At 46.1% G+C, this 22,700-nt stretch overlaps 1 protein-coding gene across 3 annotated transcripts in view; it reads right to left on the bottom strand.

Annotated features, from left to right (window-relative positions):
* LOC137413562 (protein HEG homolog 1) overlaps positions 1-22,700 on the bottom strand; it is a 238,483-nt gene that overhangs the window by 16,630 nt on the left and 199,153 nt on the right. Inside the window, exon 5 of one of the 3 annotated variants that reach the window (XM_078782280.1) lies at positions 9,552-9,610. The exons of the other annotated variants lie outside the window; for them this stretch is intronic. Within the exon in view, the coding sequence (XP_078638406.1) occupies positions 9,552-9,610 (59 nt within the window). The remainder of the gene's footprint in view (positions 1-9,551; positions 9,611-22,700) is intronic. 3 annotated transcript variants of the gene reach the window in all.

A 22,700-nucleotide genomic window follows, 5' to 3' on the forward strand; every position in this document is an offset into this window, starting at 1 on the left:
GACATTGCCTCGGCTATCTCCGAGGGCCTTTCAATTACTCACCGCAGGCAGATTGGTGTTCTTTCAGTCTTCCACCGACTCCTCTCCGGCCTTGCTCCCCCAGCTCTATCTGGGCTCTGTCCCCCAAATATTCTTACAGGTCGCACAAGATCTGCCTGCAACCCTCTTACGGTTAAACTGCCAAAATCAAGACTCGCTGCTCACCTTCACTCCTTCATTCCTCTTTTCTCCCGCATCTGGAACAAACTCCCTCACTCTCTTCAATCCCACTCCTCCCTCCAGGTCTTTAAAACGGCTGTTCACCACCATCTCTTATCTTCCCCAATCCAAAACCTTGATCTTTTCTACCCCCGCTAATTTCACCCCAAATCCATTTTTTTGAGGTGACTTTTGACTTCTTTCCTGGAAGTCCTTGGTGTCCTTTCGTTTTATACCTATCCTGCCTCCCCCCAGGCACTCTCCCTCCCACACATCTCCCGATGTCCCTGCTCTCAAATGTTGTGTTTGTGTGCTTCCTCCCCTTCTCCCCATCTTGTCGACCGTTCCCCTTTTTATATACTTTGTTTGCTTGTTTGCTTGATTTGTTTGTTTGATAAATGTTAGCTCTTTCACAAGCCTCGACTCTGTATACAAAAAAAAAAAAAAAAAATCTCTGACCATTCTCAGAGAGCCTCCTCAACATTGACGAGTCTGGCATTTCACTCAGGCCAACTGGCACGGTCTTCAAGCAGCCATCAATCATCTGGACTGCTCTCCCATCTCTACCGCCTCTGACATCAACTCATCCTGGGAATTCTTCCAAAGTAAATTGCACTCTCTCATGCACAGATTTATCCCATCTCGTCTTCAGTTGTCATACCCTTCCTCCCGTCCATGGTACACGGAATCTTGTGGTGAGGCTATTGCCCAGAAACAACTTGCTTTCGTCTCCTGGAAAGCAAATCCAACGGAAGGAAATATCATTTCCTTTCACAAAGCCCGAAACAAGTGTGTGTCCACCCTCAGGAGAGCCAGGAAACAATATCTCTCCGTTCTCAGGACTGAACTCTCTTACCTGTCCCCCTCTTCCAAATCCTGGTGGCATCTGGTCAAATCTGTTTCTGGTGTTTGTCCCCCCTCCATCCTCTCCCTCACCTCAAACGGCCACACGGCTGACCCCGCACGTGAAAAAGCTGAATGCCTCAACTCTGTGTTTGCCTCTAAATCTTGTGTCCGAAACCCATCCCTCTCTGTACCCACCGTACCCAGTCGTACCCAGCTGCTCCTGGACTCTGTGCCCTTTCCTCCTGACAAGGTGGAAAAGTTTCTGTCAACCCTCGACTCTGATTCTGCAACTGGACCTGACGGCATCAGCCCACGGGTCCTAAAATCCTGTTCTTCCACTCTTTCACTCCCTCTCTCTGTTCTCTTCACCCTCTCTTTTGCTCAAGGTCATCTGCCATCTGCTTGGAAATCTGCCAACATCACCGCTTTGCACAAAAAGGTGCAAAAACAGATCCCAGCAACTACAGACCAATCAGCCTTCTCCCAATTATCAGCAAAGTCATGGAATCCATCATTGCTTCAGATATGAAATCTTTCCTCTTCTCCAATGGCTTGATCTCTGATCATCAATTTGGTTTCAGACCTGGTCACTCTACTCTGGACATGCTGCTTCTGCTTTCTCAACAATGGATGGAGGTCCTCAATGCCAAACAGGAAATTAGAGCTGTCTCCCTTGACATATCACGTGCCTTCGATACGGTCTGGCACCCCGCTCTGCTCACCAAACTCTCCTCCTTTGGTATCCATGGAAATCTCCACACATGGCTGGCGGACGTCCTCTCTAGTCGTAGTCAACGTGTGGCCCTGAATGGTTTTCTCTCATCTCCTCTTCCTGTTCAGGCTGGAGTTCCCCAAGGCAGTGTTCTGGGCCCTGTGCTTTTTCTGGTCTTCATCAATGATCTCTCTGACTCTCTTGAAAATCCTCTCTATCTCTTTGCTGATGACTCTACTCTTTGTCGCTCCATTCTTCATCCCTCAGATCGGCAGTCTGCAGCCTCCTCACTCTCTGCAGACCTGGACAAAATCACAGACTGGGCAAACAAGTGGAACATGTCTTTCAATCCTGACAAATCTCACACTCTTACGATGTCTCTCCGAAAAGACCGACTGGACAACCCTCCCATCCACTTTCTGAATAATCCTCTCCAAGGACTTCTGTCACTCAAGCTTTTGGGTCTCACTATCTGGCATGATCTTTCCTGGGAAAACCACATTTCAAATCTGGCCTCCAAAGCCAGTCGCCGACTGGGCATCCTCCATCGTGCGAAGTCCTTCCTTGGCACACCTGAGCTCCTCACCACATACAAGGCTTTCATCCGCAGCTCAATGGAATACTGCTCTCCCCTCTGGGCTGGTGCTCCTGCCTCACACCTAGCTCGTCTTCACGCAGTTGAAACCAAAGCGTTCAGAATCATTGGAATCTCCCACGATGAAGCTAACTCCAAGGCCTCTCACTCACTCACCGCAGGCAGGTTGGTTGTCTTTCCGTCTTCTACCGACTCCTCTCTGGCCTTGCCCCCCCCAGCTCTCTCTCTAGGCTCTGTCCCGCAAATATTCCTCCAGGTCGCACAAGATCTGCCTGCAACCCTCTTATGGTTATACTGCCAAAATCAAGACTCTCTGCTCACCTTCACTTCTTCATTGCTCTTTTCTCCCACCTCTGGAACAAACTCCCTCACTCTCTTCAATCCCACTCCACCCTCCAGGTCTTTAAAACAGCTGTTCACCACCATCTCTTATCTTCCCCCATCCAAAACCTTGATCTTATCTACCCCCGCTAATTTCACCCGAATTCCACTTTTTTGAAATACCAACTTCTGTCCTGGAAGTCCTTGGTGTCCCTGTGTTTTATACTTCTCCCACCCCCCCCCCCCCCCTTCCCACGCCTCCTCCCCCCAAGCCCTCTCCCTCCCACACATCTCCCTTTTCTCAAATGTTGTGTTTGTGTGCTTCCCCTTCTCTCCCCATCTTGTCTTCCGCTCCCTCTTTTTATATATTTTGTTTGTCTGGTTGATTTGTTTGCGAAGTAAATGTTAGCTCTTTCACGAGCCTCGATTCAGTATACAAAAATAAAAAGAAAAAGAAAAGGGGCTGTTTTGTTTGTGAGGGGATCACTTTTATGATTTTTTAAAACTTTTACTGCATTAAGAAAAATCACACTGTCAATTAAGTGGTTGTGCCATGTTTGTCATATTTTGGCAAATGTATTTTTAATCACAAATAAATAAAACGCCATAACCCTGGTGTTGGGCTAGCGGCTAGGGTGCCGGCTTAGGATCCTAGGATCCTGGGTTCGAATCCCGGTCGATCGCTGAATTAACGCCAGGGGGGTTGACTCAGCCTGTCATCCTTCCGAGGTCGGCTAATTGAGTACCAGTTCACTGGTAATTCCCTGTGTGTCGTAAAAAGGCGACAAAAAGGGTTGGCGTCAGGAAGGGCATCCGGCCGTAAAACATTGCTTCAAAAAGGGGACCAAAAAACAACAACAACCACGGTCCCCGAAAAAGGCCAACCCCCGCTTTGCGGGGAAAAATGGCCTCTAAAAGGTGGTTATGCCAATCACATGATCGGAAGTGTATCAAAATACCCGACTTGGTCAATTTTTTGGAAAATTGCATAAATTCCTTCTAAAATCTTCTCCAGACCCACCAGTCAGAATGCTACCAAATTTGAGTTACAACATTAGGTCAGGGCTCAGATATTAAAGCTACAGTCCTATTTTTTCATATTACAGTAGCAGAACAAGTTGGCTTGGTTTCAAGGTTCCTTGAAGCTGGATCGCAGATGATTGGAATATATTGTTGTGGATATGAGAATGTTTTTTATTTTGTTGTTGTGGTAAAATGTTGTTGTAAAAGGTTGTTGTAAAATATCACCCCTCCTCCCTCCGTTTGTGGTTGTATAAAGGTCAAAGGGCGTTTCCGTAGTTAGTCCATAAAACATACATGCAGGACACGATATATCTTTTTTTGACAGTTATATCCTTATTATGTGTATTAGTGTAAGGCTGTGTCTTCCATTAATTGAAATACTCCATTGCACCAGTGAAAGAAATAGATCCCCTTTCCTTCCCATCCCCAAAATCTCCCTTTCCTTCCCATCCCCAAAATCTCCCTTTCCTTCCCATCCCCAAAACCTCCATTTCCATATTACATCCCCTCTCGTCACCGCTGAGCCCTCGATTGCCCATATTACCTCCCCTCCAATAACCGCCATTGACCACAAGGCTCGAGTCGGGGAAGAAAGGCGTGTCTCCACCTCGTCATAGAGGGGAGGAGTGAGCCAGCCCCACTCGACCAACCATGAGCCAGGGGTTTGGCTAGAGAGGGCGGAGGAAGAGCGATCGGGGAGGTTGGCAAAGGTTGAGGGGCGGGGGCCTATATAACCCAAGGCAAGGGCGTGTCCAGAAGGAGATGCGTTTTTACAGAGGAGAGCAGAAGACAGAAAGGCCAGGAGTTGGTCAGGGATGCACAAGGAGTTGGTCTGAGTTGGTCCGAGTCGGTTGCCTGAGAAGGGTCAGTGGTTGCGTTGGTGAGGAGTCGGTGGTAAAGAGTGAGGGACCAAGAAAGAGAGAGAAAGAGTCCTGAAGCACGAGAGGAAGTTGTTGAACTGGGTGGGACTAAGCAAGAGAGGAAGTTGTTGGACTGGGTGGGACTAAGGAAGGAGAGAGAACCCGTCACACCAATCCCCCAAGCTCCGCGTTGGCTCCACCAAGCGTTCAGCTCCACCAAGCTCCGCGTTGGCTCCACCAAGCGTTCAGCTCCACCAAGCTCCGCGTTGGCTCCACCAAGCGTTCAGCTCCACCAAGCTCCACGTTGGCTCCACCAAGCGTTCAGCTCCACCAAGCTCCACCAAAGCTCCGCCAAGCTCCGCGTTGGCTCCACCAAGCGTTCACCTCCGGCCATTCCTGCAATTCCCCGCGTGAGTCAGTGTCTTTTGTTTGTTCTGTCCTGGGAATAAGTTAAGCCTGTAGATAAGCTAAAATTTGCACTGTGTCTCTAATCCTTCTGTATATTATTTTATTATCTTTCCTTCTCCTTGGTTACTTTGAGCATGTAAATAGTAGGAATAAATTCAGTAGTATTTCCAAACCTTTCTTTGCCTTCGTTTTCCTCTTTGCATTCGTCGTTTTTGTCTTTTCCCCTCATTGGGCAGCTACGGTGCGATACGGCCAAAGTTCGGGTGGAATCGGGTAAGTTTGTTAGGTCGCGGTCACCAACCGCTCGGTCTATAACATCTAACCGCGATCTGTAACAATATCATTATGTTGGCTTTTAAGAGGTCACACATATAGCTCAAGTAGAGACCACAGACAGGACAAGGAAACCGAGCAGGCTGAGTAGACAACAAACATGAGCTAAACACGAAGTTAAAATAAATCTATATATAATGGAGCAAGTGTTTGTATGTATATATGTATGTAGGTATGTATGTATGTATGTATGTATGTATGTCCGCTCTTCACCCATTGGTTGGACAGCTGACCTGACTCCACCCACAAATGTAAACTAAAATACTTAACCTAATGTACCCAAAGGACCCAAAGGACCCAAACGACCGTCCACACGCCCCCTCCCCCCTCAATACCCAGAGGACCTACAAGACTGCGAAGACCCAGAGGACCCAAAATACCCCGAGGACCCTAAATAACCCGTGGACCCTAAATACCCCCAAAAGACCTAAAAGACCCCTGTGGTGAAATTGTATCCAAGTTGCGACCCTGGCGCCATTACCGCTTCTATCCACTACGTGGCTACTATAAGAACTTGGCTCCGAAGTGAGAAGCGCAGTCCTGAGACATTTATCATGCTTTATCCACGTGTATGCTTAGAATGGTGAGTGAACTACTTTGCATATCGCTTGCTCGCATGCTTGAATATGATACTCTTTCTTGCTCATATGTTTGTCATATATTGATCCTATGATTGTCAATTCTCTTTCAGATATTGCTGGTGTTCGATACTGATTAAACTCACCTTCTGAGACACTGTTGTAAATCTGATTATTTTACAACCCCAAAGACCTAAAACACTAAAGAGACCCAATGGACCCTGAAGACCCAACAGACCCCAACGACCTAAAAGACCCCAAAGACTGAAAATATTCAAAAGACCCTTAACAACCCAGAAGACCCAAAAGACCCAGAAGACCCTTAAAGTCCCAAGAGAACCAAAAGACCCTGAAGACCCAAAAGACCTTAGGCACGTGCGATTTGCACTTCTGGAAGAAGAAGAGCTCTCCCGGTCGTTCGATTTGGACTCTTCTCTTCTCGGAAGCTCTTCTGCCTCTTCCCGTTATCCAGCAGAAGAGGCGTGGGCTCTTCGAAAACAAAATGGCCTCGCCGATTACTTTGAAAGAACTTTGTCATATATGACACGTTGATATTACAGCTGTATGGCAAGTTTGCTTAAAAGGGTTAACTCACTTAATCACGAGTTCTATTTTACTTATTTGTTGTTTTCTTGGTAATTAGTGAGTGATATGGGAGTGATATATACGCCGTTTTCACCCATAATTTCAGTCACGGAGAAACGCTGCTGGTTATACTGACGCAGCAAAACTTGCAAGTGAAAACACAATCTGGATATTTGCATCAACTTGTGATGTAGTGTCATCTTTGTCTAATTCTTCCATCATGAGCGCGAGTAATACATGTTTGGCCGCCATCTTGCTTCTCTTCTGCCTGTTCGGAGCAAAGCAATCTTCCGGAAGAGGCTTCTGTCTTCGGAAGAGACCAAATCGCATGTGCCTCCTGAAGACCCAAAGGACCCAAAATACCCTGAAGACCCAAAATACTCCAAAGACCCTGAAATACCCCAAATACCTAAAAGACCATGAAGACCCTAAAAGACCTAAAAGACTGAAAAGCCCCAATGGACCCCAAATACCCAAAATACTGTGAAGACCCAAAAGACAATGAAGACCCCAAATATCCCAAATACCTAAAAGACCATGAAGACCTAAAATACATACAAGACTGAAAAGACCCAATGGACCCCAAATACCCCGAAGACCCAAAAGACCACGAAGACCCAAAATACCCAGAAGACCCAAAAGACCACGAAGACCCAAAATACCCTGAAGTCCTAAAATACCCCAAAGACTGAAAATATTCCAAAGACCCTTGACAACCCCGAAGACCCAAAAGACCCGAAATACTCCAAAGACCCTTAAAGACCCAAAATATCCTGAAGACCCAAAATGCCCTGAAGACCCAAAAGACCCTTAAAGACCACGAAGACTCAAGAAAACCAAAAGACCCTGAAGACCCAAAAGACCCTGAAGACCCTTAAAGACCCAAAATATTTAAAAAGACCCCAAAGACCCAAAATATCACAAATATCCTTGAAGCCCCAAAAGACCAAAAAGACAAAAAGACCCCGAAAACCCTTAAAGACCCAAAATGTCGAAAATACCCAAAGACCCAAAATACCCCAAAGACCCTTAAAGACCCAAGATAACCAAAAGATCCTGAAGACACAAAATACCCCAAAGACCTTCAAAGACCCAAGAGAACCAAAAGACCCAAAATACCCTGAAGACCCTTAAAGACCCAAAAGACCCAGAGGACCCAAAAGACTCTGAAGACCCAAAATATTCCAAAGACCCTTAAAGACCCCAAAGACCCCAAAGACCCAAAATATCCCAAAGATCATTGAAGACCCAAAAGACTGAAAAGACAAAAAGACCCCGAAGACCCTTAAAGACCCAAAAGGTCGAAAAGACAAAAAATATCCCAAAGACTGAAAAGACCCAAAATACCCCAAAGATCCTTAAAGTCCCAAAAACCTCCAAATAATGAAAAGACCCCAAAGAATGAAAGACCCCAAAAACTTAAAAGACCCCAAAGGCTGAAAAGACCCTGAAGACCCTTAAAGGGGAGCCCAAACGCAATTTCTTTGTCTGAAAAACCATTGGCAATCATCAATCATGGTCTAATTTGAAGGGAATTTTGTTTTATTTGCCAATCACAAAGTGCTGGGAAAAATCCCAGACTTTGAGCTTGCCAGTGACAGGGTTATTTTGCATTGTGAACTCACCGTTATCCTGCCTGCAACGGTACACAGAGAAAAGGCGCATTGCGAGCTCGGATTCTGATACTGATTGGGGATGATGAAGGGGAGGGGTGGATGGGGTTGTCGTCGGTGTACTGTTAGGTAGGGTGACGGTTGATGGGGGATTGTGAGGGTGTGATGGAGGGGAAAGAGGGGGGGGGGGGGTTGCGGTCATGAGTATTATTAGCTAGGGTGATGGCTGATGGGGGATTGTGACGGGATGGGGGAGGGGGGTAAGGTGGTCAAGGGTATTGTTTGCTAGGGTGACAGTTGAAGGGGGATTGTGGGGGGAAGTGGAGTGGGGTGAGGGGTGTGGGGTTATTGTGGGTATTGTTAGGTAGAGTGATGCTTGATGGGGGATTGTGAGGGAATGGGGGATTGTGAGGGGATGGTGGAGGGGAGGGGAAAGAGGGGGGTGTGGGTTGGTTGTGGGTGTTGTTAGCTAGGGTGACATTTGATGGGTTTTTTTCTGGAAAATCAAGATGCCTCAAAAACCAAGGACACTTAAGTTGAACAGAAATCAGCAAGAGCAATATTATCATAGGAAATCAGCAAGAAATCCAAGTCAAAGTAGTTGTCAGCAGAAAATATCCGATGGCAGAAAAATGTGTTGCATACTTGGAACAAGATCGCCCCTAGGGCGGGTACTTTGCTCTTAATTAATAACAACACGAAACAACAAAAAACATGCAGTAGGAAAAAAAAAGAGAAACACAAAACGCATGTTCATAAGCAGATCTTGAGAAGGGCGTGGGGGGTGGAAAAATTGATGAACCAACAGGATACATTTTGAAAACAGTTAAAATGTGACATGTCAATGTACTGTATCACTGTATCAATGACAAGTGATACAGTGAAATCATGTTTTTAACATGATGAAGACTGCGAAGACCCAGAGGAGCAGAGAGTCTCAGTGGAGTAGGCATTGGGAAATTTTAATAATTAAGGCTTAATTGTATTATCATTCTAATTGGAATCCTAAGGGAATTTGAAAATAAAATGTCAATTTAAAAGATGTACGTCTTGAAAAAAAAAATTGTACTGCAGAATGATTAATCATGCTTGGCAACAACAACACACATTAAATTGGTATATGTGGGAAAATTACATGCCCAGACCAGGAATCGAACCCAGGTCCTCTGGAAAACCATAACAGTGCTCTGCCATCTGAGCTATCTGAGCGACCCTGACTGACCCTGCAATTTTCCCACATGTATGATTGCCAGTCTCTTTCCGTCAATGCTTCCGGGGCACTCGCTGCCAACCATAGGAGCACCAATGTCCTGAACACGAGAGCATCTTCCTCCAATGGGAGGGACAAATTACAAAACATGTCCTCTATTACAAACACCACTGGGGGCAGAGTGAAGCAGTTAGATTAATGAACAGGATTATAAATAATCATTTGAACCAAAAACAACATTTTCACTTTAAAATTCCAATGAAACATACCTGATTTGCAGAACTTCAACACCAATATAACCAGAAATGTTCCAATAAACGTTGTTAAACTGCAAAAAGAGAGAAAGGCATTCAAGTGAATCCCATGCTATAATAATTTGCATATTATACTTACATAGAAATTGATATAGCACTTTAAATACACATGTAAATACATCAAGTTAATATGACAATCAACATTTATTACTCACCAGCATTTATACTAAATGCTCAAATAAATCAAGAGTTAATAAACTGGTTTGGTTAACACAAACTTCAGCAATGCACTACAAACATACTATTATAGAAATGTAAATTTCCTCCTGGCTTGAACTTGATGGAGAAGTTGTGGCCTTGAATCTTGATTAGGAGTCTTTGACGACATGGCGGGGCACTCATCAATGGTTTGTTGCAGATCATCACTAATGGATTGTGATCTGTATGGACAGGGAAGTCGTTGCCAAACGAATAAGTATGGAGCCATGTAACCACGAACACGAGTCCTAGGGTTTCCCTCTCGATGTTAGAATAGTTGGTTTGGGCAGTAAATTATAAGGTCTTTTTTTTTTTTTGCATGCAAGATCTAGGCTCGTGTAAGAGCTAACACATTAAAAACAAAAAACATAAATGGACACATAAAACATATAATAAAGGGAGTGGGAGACTATGGGGAGAGAGAGGGAAGCACACAGGCACAACAGTAGAGAACAGAGACATCGGGAGATCTGTGGGAGAGAGAGGGTTGGGGTTGTGGGAAGGGGTGGGGGGGGGGGGGGGAGGGGTACACGGTAAAGAACAAATTAACACTACCAGGAATTTCAGGAATGAAGTCGGAGATTGAAAGAGGTGTATTTGGGGTGTATTAACAGGGGTAGAAAAGATCAAGGTTTTGGATGAGGGGAGACAAGAGTCAGGAGTCTTCCGCTTCCGGTCTTGCCGACGAGGTTTCCGTTTTTTCGAAGCTGTCCACGCTCTCCACACTATCGAAGTTAAGTAATTGTTTCCATTTGTATTTTCGTCAAAACTATTTATTTTATGGTGTGTGTACGTATAGTGTGTCCCGAGGAAGATTCTCAGTGTTAATCTTTCATACCTGTATGAAATATTGTCGGTTAATTCGTGTCGTGTCTTTTGAGGCCTTGTACCTTGTCCGACCTTGAGGCTTTGTTTTTCTCTCAGTGGTCCATCTATTGTGTTCCAACTACTTTCGTTCTCTGTTTTTTCCCAGTCTTTTCACCCCATACGTCCTTGTTTAAAATCTCAACTCAAAAAAAAAAAAAAAATTTTTTTTTTCCTTCTCTGTTCTTATTCGTTGTTCTTATTCGTTCGTTCGTTCTTCGTGTTTCACCCACATTTCCCCAGATAGTTTTCACTGTTAAACTTTAAAATGTTTAAACTTTCCCCTAAAGTACTGTATTCTGTCATGTATTATAACACCTTTTTTTTCTTCTTCTTTAAAAGGTTGCTTTCGACTTGCTCACCAAATGTATTCATTCCAAAAAAAAAATCCATCTCTTACAGTGCCTCTTTCATACATTCCCTAAACTCTCCTGCTCTCCACCTCCCCCCCCCCCCCCTCCTCCAGCGTCCTCAAACGTATTTTTGACTCGAAGGTCACAAGAAACTCATTTTGCAATAAATGTTCGTTTCCCATTAATCGTACACTTTCCAAATTCCAATCTCACCCCTCCCCTCCAAATCCTCCCCATCACCCCTCCCCTCCAAATCTTCCCCCATCACCCCTCCCCTCCAAATCTTCCCCATCACCCATCCCTTTCAAATCTTTCCCCTTGCCCCTCCCCTCCAATCCTCCCCATCACCCATCCCTTTCAAATCTCCCCCCTTGCCCCTTCCCTCCTAAATTCCCCCCACACCCTTCCCCTCCAAGACTCCCCCTCGCCCCTCCCCTCAAAGTGTCCCCCCTCCCCCTCCCCTCCAAATCTCACCCATCTCCCATCCCTTTCAAATCCCTCCCCTTGTCCCTTCCCTCCTAAACTCCCCCCGAACCCCTCCCCTCATAAACTCCCCCCTCTCCGTTCCCCTTCAAATCTCCCCACCCTCATTTCTTCTCCATTTCCCCCCTCACACCCCTCGTCCTCAAAGCGTCCTCCCCACTTCTTCCCCTTTCCAACTCTCACCTCCATCTCCCCCAACCTTCTGCCTCGCTCTTCCCCCTCCTCAAATAACACCTCACCGTGCCTCACCCAATCACCATCAAACCTTTTGTCCACCCCATCCTTCCCTTTCTCCGAGCTATTCTGAAATCTCTGACACACCCCCAACAGCTCTCCCTACCTCTTCCACATCTTACCCTACCCCTCCCCCCCCCCTGTTCTGTATCCGATGCCCCCCCCCCCTTCCTCTTCATTAACGGTATGGACCTCAAACATCCGGGGCCTTCGTTCAAACTTAACTGATCTCTCCATACAGGTTGCTTCTGACAAACCAGACGTGATCTGCTTAACAGAAACTTTCCTCCTTCATGATGTCTCTGATTCCTTAGTATCTCTCCCGGGTTACTCCCTCCTCCGGTATGATAGACCTGAGCCTCGTCCTGGAGGTGGGGTTGCTATCTTTATCAAAAACTCTCTTTCCCACTCGCCCTGCACTGCCCTCTCTCCACCTCACCCCCAGGAATACCTCTGGCTACGGCTTCCCCTTCGCTCCCACCTTTTGTTCATATGTGTGTTGTACCGTCCACCAAACAGTGATGACTCCATCTACATCTCGCTGTCTGATAATATGGACCAACTTCTATCTACTCATCCCAACTCTCTCTTCCTGATATGTGGTGATTTCAATTGTCACCATGCCAGTTGGCTGGGTGTGGGTACCTCTATCACCAGCCATGGCTCCTCAGCAAAGAACTTCTGCGACTCACTGGGACTGACACAATCTGTCAATTTCCCGACCCGGATCTCAGTCAACGGAGCATTAGTCAGGTTGACTATGTCAATAAATTATATTTCGTTCAAAATCATGGTAGATTAGCAAACCTATACATTTTTGGAAAGGTTATAGCATAAGGAAACTAAAAATCAATGTTTACATATGGAGAGATACCTGTATGGTGGCCATTTTGGATTTTCAAAATGGCCACTGTAAAATACATATTTTGTTCTATTTCTGCCTCTAATTACCCTAAAAACTTTTTAAAATATACTAAACCTATATTTTCAGGGACAAGGAATCCAATGAAAGTATCAAATTAGTGCTATGGGGAATGGTAAGACACGAATCAAAGGTTTTGAATTGCAAAATACTGTCTTTATATTCGTGATAAGTTGCATAATCAAATACATGTTATCATTTTGTACAGGCAGTTAATAACATCAAAATGTGTCACAATAATTCATATCACCAAACATACACAGGCAGTCAGGAAAATCATATATACACATGCAGTCAGTATAACTTCACATCTACACAGGCAGTCAATGACAAAATATACACAGGCAGTCAATGGCATCAAACATACACGATTACAGAATATGCCATTTAGAGTTCGTCATCACTGTCCTGTGTGTCGTATCCGACAATATAGTCCGCATCGTTTTCACAGTCCGTTCAACACAAGCAAAGGTCGGTCAAATTGATTGGCAAATCGAATTGGTCGAATGGTCGATCGAATCGAATTCGATGAATCAAATCGAATCGATCGAATTGGTCGAATGGTCGATCGAAGCGATTGGTCGAATGGTCGAATGGTCGAATTGGTCGAATGGAATTGGTCGATTGGTCGAATTGGTCGAATCGAATTGGTCGGAATTGGCAAATGTAAACATTGATTTTCAGATTTTCCATGTAATAACGTTTCCAAAAATGTATAGGTTTGCGAATCTACCATGATTTTGAACGAAAGAACATAGTGAACCTGACTACATCTTCTCTTCTGGACTTGGTTATGACTAACCTCTCTGAAAATGTCTGCTGCTCTTCTTCTGCTCCAATCGGCCCATCTGATCATGTGCTTGTTAAAGTGGACATCTCTCTGACCATTCTCAGAGAGCCTCCTCAGCGTCGACGAGTCTGGCATTTCACTCAGGCCAACTGGCTCGGTTTTCAAGCAGCCATCAATCATCTGGACTGGTCTCCCATCTCTACCACCTCTGACATCAACTCAACCTGGGAATTCTTCCAAAGTAAATTGCTCTCTGTCATGCACAGATTTATTCCATCTCGCCTTCAGTTGTCATACCCCTCCTCCCGTCCATGGTACACGGAATCTTGTGGTGAGGCTGTTGCCCAGAAACAACTTGCCTTCGTCTCCTGGAAAGCAAATCCAACGGAAGGAAATCTCATTTCCTTTCACAAAGCCCGAAGCAAGTGTGTGTCCACCCTCAGGAGAGCCAGGAAGCAATATCTCTCCGTTCTCAAGACCGAACTCTCTTATCTGTCTCCCTCTTCCAAATCCTGGTGGCGTCTGGTCAAATCTGTTTCTGGTGTTTGTTCCCCCTCCAGCCCCTCCCTTGCCTCAAACGGCTACACAGCTGACTCCGCATGTGAAAAAGCTGAATGCCTCAACTCTGTGGTTGCCTCTAAATCTTGGGTCCCAAACCCATCCCTCTCTGTACCCACCGTATCCAGTCGTACCCAGCTGCTCCTGAACTCTGTGGCCTTTCCTCGTGACAAGGTGGAAAAGTTTCTGTCAACCCTCGACTCTGATGCTGCAACTGGACCTGATGGCATCAGCCCACGGGTCCTAAAATCATGTTCTTCCGCTCTTTCACTCCCTCTCTCTGTTCTCTTCACCCTCTCTTTTGCTCAAGGTGAACTGCCATCTGCTTGGAAATCAACCAACATCACCGCTTTACACAAAAAAGGTGCAAAAACAGATCCTAGTAACTACAGACCAATCATCCTTCTCCCAATTTTCAGCAAAGTCATGGATTCCATCATTCCTTCGGATATGAAATCTTTCCCCTTCTCCAATGGCTTGATCTCTGATCATCAATTTGGTTTCAGACCAGGTCACTCTACTCTGGACATGCTGCTTCTGCTGTCTCAACAATGGATGGAGGTCCTCAATGCCAAACAGGAAATTAGAGCTGTCTCCCTCGATATATCACGTGCGTTCGATACGGTCTGGCACCCCGCTCTGCTCACCAAACTCTCCTCCTTTGGTATCCATGGAAATCTCCACGCATGGCTGACGGACTTCCTCTCTAGTCGTAGTCAACATGTGGCCCTGAATGGGTTTCTCTCATCTCCTCTTCCTGTTCAGGCTGGAGTTCCCCAAGGCAGTGTTCTGGGCCCTTTGCTTTTTCTGGTCTTCATCAATGATCTCTCTGACTCTCTTGAAAATCCTCTCTATCTCTTTGCTGATGACTCCACTCTCTGCTGCTCCATTCCTCATCCCTCAGATCGGCAGTCTGCAGCCTCCTCACTCTCTGCAGACCTGGACAAAATCACTGACTGGGCAAACAAGTGGACCATGTCTTTCAATCCTGACAAATCTCACCCTCTTATGATGTCTCTCCGAAAAGACCGACTGGACAACCCTCCCATCCACTTTCTGAATAATCCTCTCCAAGAAGTTCTGTCACTCAAGCTTTTGGGTCTCACTATCTGCCATGATCTTTCCTGGGAAAACCACATTTCAAATCTGGCCTCCAAAGCCAGTCACCGACTGGGCATCCTCCGTCGTGCGAAGTCCTTCCTTGGCACACCTGAGCTCCTCACCACATACAAGGCTTTCATCCGCAGCTCAATGGAATACTGCTGTCCCCTCTGGGCTGGTGCTCCTGCCTCACACCTAGCTCTTCTTCACGCTGTTGAAACCAAAGCGTTCAGAATCATTGGAATCTCCCGTGATGAAGCTACCTCCGAGGGCCTTTCACTTACTCACCGCAGGCAGGTTGGTGGTCTTTCTGTCTTCTACCGACTCCTCTCCGGCCTTGCTCCTCCAGCTCTCTGTGGGCTCTGTCCCCCAAATATTCCTAAAGGTCGCACAAGATCTGCCTGCAACCCTCTTATGGTTAAACTGCCAAAATCAAGACTCTCTGCTCACCTTCACTCTTTCATTCCTCTTTCCTCCCGCCTCTGGAACAAACTCCCCCACTCCCTTCAATCCCACTCCTCCCTCCAGGTCTTTAAAACAGCTGTTCACCACCATCTCTTATCTTCCCCCATCCAAAACCTTGATCTGTTCTACCCCCGCTAATTTCACCCCAAATCATCTTTTTTGAAATCCCAACTTCTTTCCTGGAAGTCCTTGGTGTCCTTGTGTTTATACTTCTCCCAACCCCCCCCCCCCCCCTTCCCACGCCGCCGCCCCCCAAGCCCTCTCCCTCCCACACATTCCCGATGTCCCTCACAAATGTTGTGTTTATGTGCTTCCCCTTCTCTCCCCATCTTGCCTACCGCTCCCCTTTTTATATACTTTGTTTGTTTGTTTGTCTGTTTGATTTGTTTGTGCGATAAATGTTAGCTCTTTCACGAGCCTCGATTATGTATACAAAAAAAAAAAAAAAAAAAAAAAAAAAGAGATGGTAGCGAATAGCTGTTTTAAATACCTGGAGGCAGGAATGCGATTGAAGAGAGTGAGGGAGTTTGTTCCAGAGGCGGGAGAAAAGAGGAATGAAAGAGTGAAGGTGAGCAGAGTCTTGATTTTGGCAGTTTCACCAGAAGTCGTGGGGGGCCATGCATGGGAAATTTTTTCTTTTCATTTCAAATTTATGCAAAAGTTTCGTTTTCAGTACCAATGTGAAGGTAAGGGCCTATAGAACAATTTTGGTTCGAGTGTCAAGCACTCAGATCAAAAATGGGGCTTCTGGGGACGTAGGGGTTTCCCGACCCCCCACCGGCTTATGCGATATATGGAAACTGTTATAACTTTTGATTGGATGATCCGATCTGAACATATGAGGTATGTATGGATTCAGGATCAGGAGTAGCAACTTGTATTTCAAGCATATTGCCCATAGAAGCAATAATTTTGCCGGTATCGGCGCATATCCACAAAAAAAGACCAAGGGTCATAGGCCCGGTAAGGTGAAACATGTTTTGTTTTTTAATAAACTGGACAATTATACTCGGACCCAATGATATAGTGACATTTTTATTTATCTTTTAACTGTGCTACAATATGGTGGTGAGTAACTGCTTAGACAATTGCTTGAATAACTCCTTGAACAATAGTTTTAATAAGAAAGTGGATAACAAATCGACCATATATATATATGTCAGTATTGGAAATTGTTCTGGTCCAGCTTCTTCTCGCATTTGCACTTGCACAGGCGTGTGCACTTCAACTTTGCCCTCATGCATTTGCACAGAGCGCAGGTACTTGTGCAAGTGCACTTCACATCCAGGTGGAATACATCCTTGGCGAGGGGCAGCGAGGTCCAAATGGGAAGCAGCTTTCCGTCCTCTTCCTTCCACCCATGATTAGTGGGGTTGTTGACAGGCATCATGGACCATTGGGCTGTTGTCCAGATGCTCGCTTGGAAGACACTCCTTTTGAGATGTTGATCCAAAGCATCACTCGTTTGGGGAATTCCCTCCACATCCAAAGTCTTCTGTGAGAACACCCTCATTCGGACGAGGTCAACGTCATTGTCCTCGTTTGACTCATTGGAGTACAGCCTACAGACAAAGTTCGTTGCCACTTCTTTCAGCCTTGGCGATGTTTGGAATGGAGTGTCGACGATAGTCTTGAAGGAGGACGTGCTGTCTGATCCAGTGAATGCGTGGAAGAGGGCCATGGCTTTGTACGTTGTCATGCCCAGATTTGTGGCGATAGTGTTCAGGGAGATCATCCTGGTTGTCTTTCCCGCTTTGAAGGAGATCCAGATTTCTGCGACCAGATTCAGAGCCTTGATGTGATGGAAATTACTCACAAGGATTACGACAACATCTGTGTCTCCAGTATGAACCATCCCAAGTGACGATGTTTTGAGGGCGTGGAGGAGATGTACTAGGACATGAGTGTCAGCATCCTCATGGTTGCATTGATCCATTGGTGGACTTGTTTCCAACATGGTGGACTTGATCACCTGCAGTGATGTTGACATCCTTGTCATCTGGGAACTGTCCTTCTGTTATCTTTTTTTGACAGGAATGAGATCAGTTCCTTCTTGTTATCAATGTTTGCCAGAAACTTCTGCCAATTTCCTGAGAATTTGGCAGTAAAAGATACGTGTTGTCGGGTGCCTGTTCCTCGTTTTTCCCTTGTGCCTCCTTTGATTTATCAGTGTACGATACTGGTCCCAGACAATGTCTACTCTTGTCAATCATTTCGAGTCATGGCGAACTCTTGGGCAGAATACCTTGTCGAAATATGAATCAAAGGTGTTTCCTTGGACAGTTGTACCAGGAAGTGAGTGTATCAGTACTCCACCGTCAATAACAATGAAGTCGTTAACATCTGGCGCAACTACATCCTTGTCGACAGAAATGGCGCTACTAATACTGGCTTCCACGATGTATACCAACAAATCTGACTTGGTACAAGAGTTGAGGGACCCTTCAGATGACAATGCAGGTGGGTATGTGGAAGATTCGTGACGAAATAAATCCTCCAAATCCCCCACAAAAATTTATTTATATGAGTGCTTGACACTCAAACCAAAATTGTTATATAGGCCCTTACCTTCAAATTGGTACTGAAAACGAAACTTTTGCATCAATTTGAAATGACTGAGTGTCCGGGCACCCCACTAAAGAGGGTTGCTGGCAGTTCTTGTGCCACCTGAAGGAATATTTGGAGGACAGAGCACAGACAGAGCTGGGGGAGCTACGCCGGAGAGGAGTCGGTAGAAGACAGAAAGACCACCAACCTGCCTGCGGTGTGAGAGTGAAAGGCCCTCAGAATCAGCTTCATCACGGGAGATACCAATGATTCTGAAAACTTTGGATTCAAAATCGTGAAGCCGAGCTAGGTGTGAGGCAGGAGTACCAACACAGAGGGGAGAGCAGTATTCCATCAAGCTGCGGATGAAAGCTTTGTATGTGGTGAGGAGCTCAGATGTGCCAAGGAAGGACTTCGCATGACTTTGGATGCCCAGTCGGTGACTGGCTTTGGAGGCCAGCTTGGAAATGTGATTTTCCCAGGAAAGATCATGGCTGATAGTGAGGCACAAGAGCTTGAGTGACAGAACTTCTTCAAGAGGGTTGTTGAGAAAGTCGACGGGAGGGTTTTCCAGACAGTCTTTTCGGAGAGACATAGTGAGAGTGTGAGATTTGTCAGGATTGAAATACATGTTCCATGTCTTTGACCAGTCTATGATTTTTTCCAGGTCTGCAGAGAGTGAGGAGGCTGCAGACTGCCAATCTGAGGGATGAGGTGTGGAGCGGCAGAGAGTGGAGTCATCAGTAAAGAGATACAGAGGATTTTCCAGAGAGTCGGAGAGATCAGTGATGAAGACCAGAATAAGCACAGAGCCAAGAACACTGCCTAGGGGAACTCCAGCCTGAACAGGAAGGGGAGATGAAAGAATTCCATTTCGGGCCACACGTTGACTGCGACCGGGGAGGAAGTCCGCCAGCCATGCGTGGAGATTTCCATGTATACCGTAAGCGTGGAGTTTGGTGAGCAGAGCAGGGTGTCAGCCCGTATCGAAGGCATGAGATAGGTCAAGGGAGACAGCTCTGATTTTCTGTTTGGCATTGAGGACCTCCATCCATTGTTGAGACAGCAGAAGCAGCATGTCCAGATTAGAATGACCTGGACTGAATCAAAATTGATGATGAGAGATCAAGCCATTGGAGAAGAGGAAGGATTTAATATCAGAAGCAATGATGGATTCCATGAGTTTGCTTTTGATTGGGAGCAGGCTGATTTGTCCATAGTTGCAAGGATCTGTTTTTGCACATTTTTTGTGTAATGCGGTAATGTTGGCTGATTTCCAAGCTGATGGCAGATGACCTCGAGCAAAAGAGGGGGTGAAGAGAACAGAGAGAGGGTGTGATAGAGCGGCAGAGCAGGATTTTAGGACCCATGGGCTGATGCCGTCTGGTCCAGTTGCAGAATCGGAGTCGTGGTTTGACAAAAACCTCTCCACTTTGTCGGGAGAGAAGGACACAGAGTCCAGGAGCAGCTGCGTACGACTGGGTCGGGTGAGTACAGAGAGAGATGGGTTTGGGACACAATATTTTGAGGCAAACACAGATTTTAGGCATTCAGATTTTTCACGTGCGGAGTCAGCTTTGTAGCCGTTTGAGGTAAGGGAGGTGATGGAGGGGGAGCAAACACCAGAAACAGATTTGACCAGACGCCACCAGGATTTGGAGGAGGGCGACAGGTATGAGAGTTCAGTCTTGAGATTTGAGATATAATGTTTCCTGGCTCTCCTGAGGGTAGACACACACTTTTTCCAAGCTCTGTGAAAGGAATGGAGATTGCCTTTAGTTGGATTAGCCTTCCAAGAGGCAAAGGCAAGTTCTTTCAGGGCAACTGCCTCACCATAAGATTCAGTCAGTGTACCATGGACGGGAGGAAGGTTATGACAACTGAAGACTAGATGGGATAAATCTGTGCATGGGAGAGAGCAACTTACTTTGGAAGAATTCTCAGGATGAGCTGATGTCAGAGGCAGTAGAGATGGGAGACCAGTCCAGATGATTGATGGCTGCTTGAAGACCATGCCAGTCAACTTGAGTGAAATGCCAGACTCGTTGATGCTGAGGAGGCTCTCTGAGAACGGTCAGAGAGATGTCCACTTTAACAAGCACACAATCAGATGAACCGATTAGAGCAGAAGAAGAACAGCAGACATTGCAGGGAAGTTAGTCGTAACCAAGTCTACAAGAGAAGATGCTCCGTTGACTGAGATTGACAGATTGACAGATTATGTCAGTCCCAATGAGTCGCAGAAGTCCTTTGCTGAGGTGCCATGACTGGTAAGAGAGGTACCCACGCCCAGCCAGCTGGCATGATGACAGTTGAAGTCACCACATATGAGGAAGAGAGAGTTGGGATGAGTGGATAGAAGTTGGTCCATGTTGTCAGACAGGGAGATGGAAATGGAGTCATCACTGTTTGGAGAACAGTACAGCACACATATGAACAAAAGGTGGGAGCGAAGTGGAAGCCGATGCCAGAGGTACTCTTGGGGTTGTGGTGGAGAGAGGGCAGTGCAGGGAGAGTGAGGAAGAGAGTTTTTGATAAAGATAGCAACCCCACCACCCGGACGAGGCTCAGGTCTATCATACCAGAGGAGGGAGTAACCTGGGAGAGAAATGAACTAATCAGAGATATCTTGAAGGAGGAAAGTTTCTGATAAGCAGATGCAACCTGTATGGAGAGAACAGTCAGGTTTGAGCGAAAGCCCCAAATGTTTGAGGTCAATACCGTTAAGGAAGAGGGAGGGGGAGCATCAGATACAGGACAGGGGAAGGGAGGGTTAGGGAAAGATGAGGGAGGAGAGGGGGAGGTAGGGAGAGCTGTTGACAGTGTGTCGGAGATTGCAGGAGAGCTAGGAGAAGGGGAAGGATGAGGAGGACAAAAGGTTTGATGGTGATGGGACGAGGCCCTGACATCATCAAATCCAGACAAATCATCAAAGTACCATCTTTCTTGATGCTTGCAGTTAGGGAACGACACCCATCTGTATGGTGTGTGACATGTCGTACAACACCATGTTGTTCCATCTTGTCAAGCTCTACTTTCAGCTTGGGCTTCCGATGTACAGTATGCTACATTTACGTGGAGCATCAATATTTGGTTTGGCATCCTCTTTGATATCGAGATGAGCTGTAGTCTTCAATTTTTTGAGTGTGTCAAACTTTTTTGGAACATTGTTTCAGATCATCGATATAATTAATTGGTGAGTTAGGTGCCAGGTGTGATCTCTGGTGTGTGCTGTGCAAACAGTGCATCTGTGCAAACTCTCTTGAAGTTTGCTGATGGAGCTGATTTGTTGATTTGTAATACTCAGTTCCAGAAAGAGGATAATAAGCTTGTTACATACACGTCAGGTGGGTCGACGACAACCGTTGACTACCTGCTGGTGCGTAGGCGAGATAGGGGGCACCTCCGGGACACAAAGGTGATCATGGGGGAGGAGGCTGTTTCACAGCACCACTTGGTTGTCTGCGACATAAGAGTGAAAGGTGCGAGGAGAGCTCAGCGGGTGAGGTACCAACCGAGAATGAAGGTGTGGAGGTTGAAAGAGGTGACAGTAAGGGAGGCATTAAAAGAGAGGCTGAGTATGGTAGAGGATGATGTGGTTGAGCTTGAACGTGGTTGGATGTCAATGAAAGATAGTCTGTTGGGAGCCATTGGTGAGGTATGTGGATGGACAAAAGGACCACCGAGGCACTCGGAAACATGGTGGTGGGATGATGAAGTTGGAAAGAGGAAGAAGTTCAAGGAGTGGCAGAAGGCGAAGGGTATGGGAGCAGAAAAGGCAGAGCATGAAATTTATAAGGTAGCCAAGAAGGCTGCAAAGAAAGAGGTAGCAAAGGCGCAGGAGGCATGTAGGAAAATGTTCGGAGAACACTTGGATTTGGAAGAGGGTCAGAGAGCGGTATTCAGGATTGCAAAGCAGATAGCTAAAGAGAGGTGTGATGTGATGGGGGTGAGTTGCTTGAAGGATGAAGTGGGACAAATCGTTGTGAACCCAGATGGAATTAAAGGAAGATGAAAGAGACATATGGAAATACTGTTGAATGCAGAGAATGAATGGGATGGCAACATAGAGAGTAACCCAGTTTTAGGCCCGGCAGAGAAGATAACCGAGAAGGAAGTTGAGGAAGCGATAAAAGCAATGAAGAGTAGAAAAGCGGGAGGGCCGACAGGAGTTGTGGGAGATATGTTGAAGGCAGCGGGAAATTGGGGTGTGAAGAGAATGACAGAGATCTGCAAACTGGTGGTGAAAGAAGGCCGCATTCCAGTGGTTTGGCAGCTGAGTACCCTCGTCCCTCTATACAAGGGGAAGGGTGACCCTCTGGATTGTGGCTCCTATCGAGCGATAAAGTTATTGGAGCATGGAAGAAGGTATTGGAAAGGGTGTTGGAGAGGAGGATAAGGAAGAAAGTGAAGATTGACGAAATGCAGTTTGGATTTATGCCAGGAAGAGGAACGACAGACACGCTTTTTATTGTGAGGCAGTTGCAGGAGAAGTACATGGAGAAGTGGAAGAAGTTGTTTCTTGGGTTTGTTGATCTGGAGAAACCATTCGATCGGGTTCCACGTGAAGTAATGACATGGGCATTGAG

Source organism: Myxine glutinosa, chromosome 7 (genome assembly GCF_964187855.1).
Source record: "Myxine glutinosa chromosome 7, kmMyxGlut1.1, whole genome shotgun sequence".
NCBI classification, from domain to species: Eukaryota; Metazoa; Chordata; class Myxini; order Myxiniformes; family Myxinidae; genus Myxine; species Myxine glutinosa.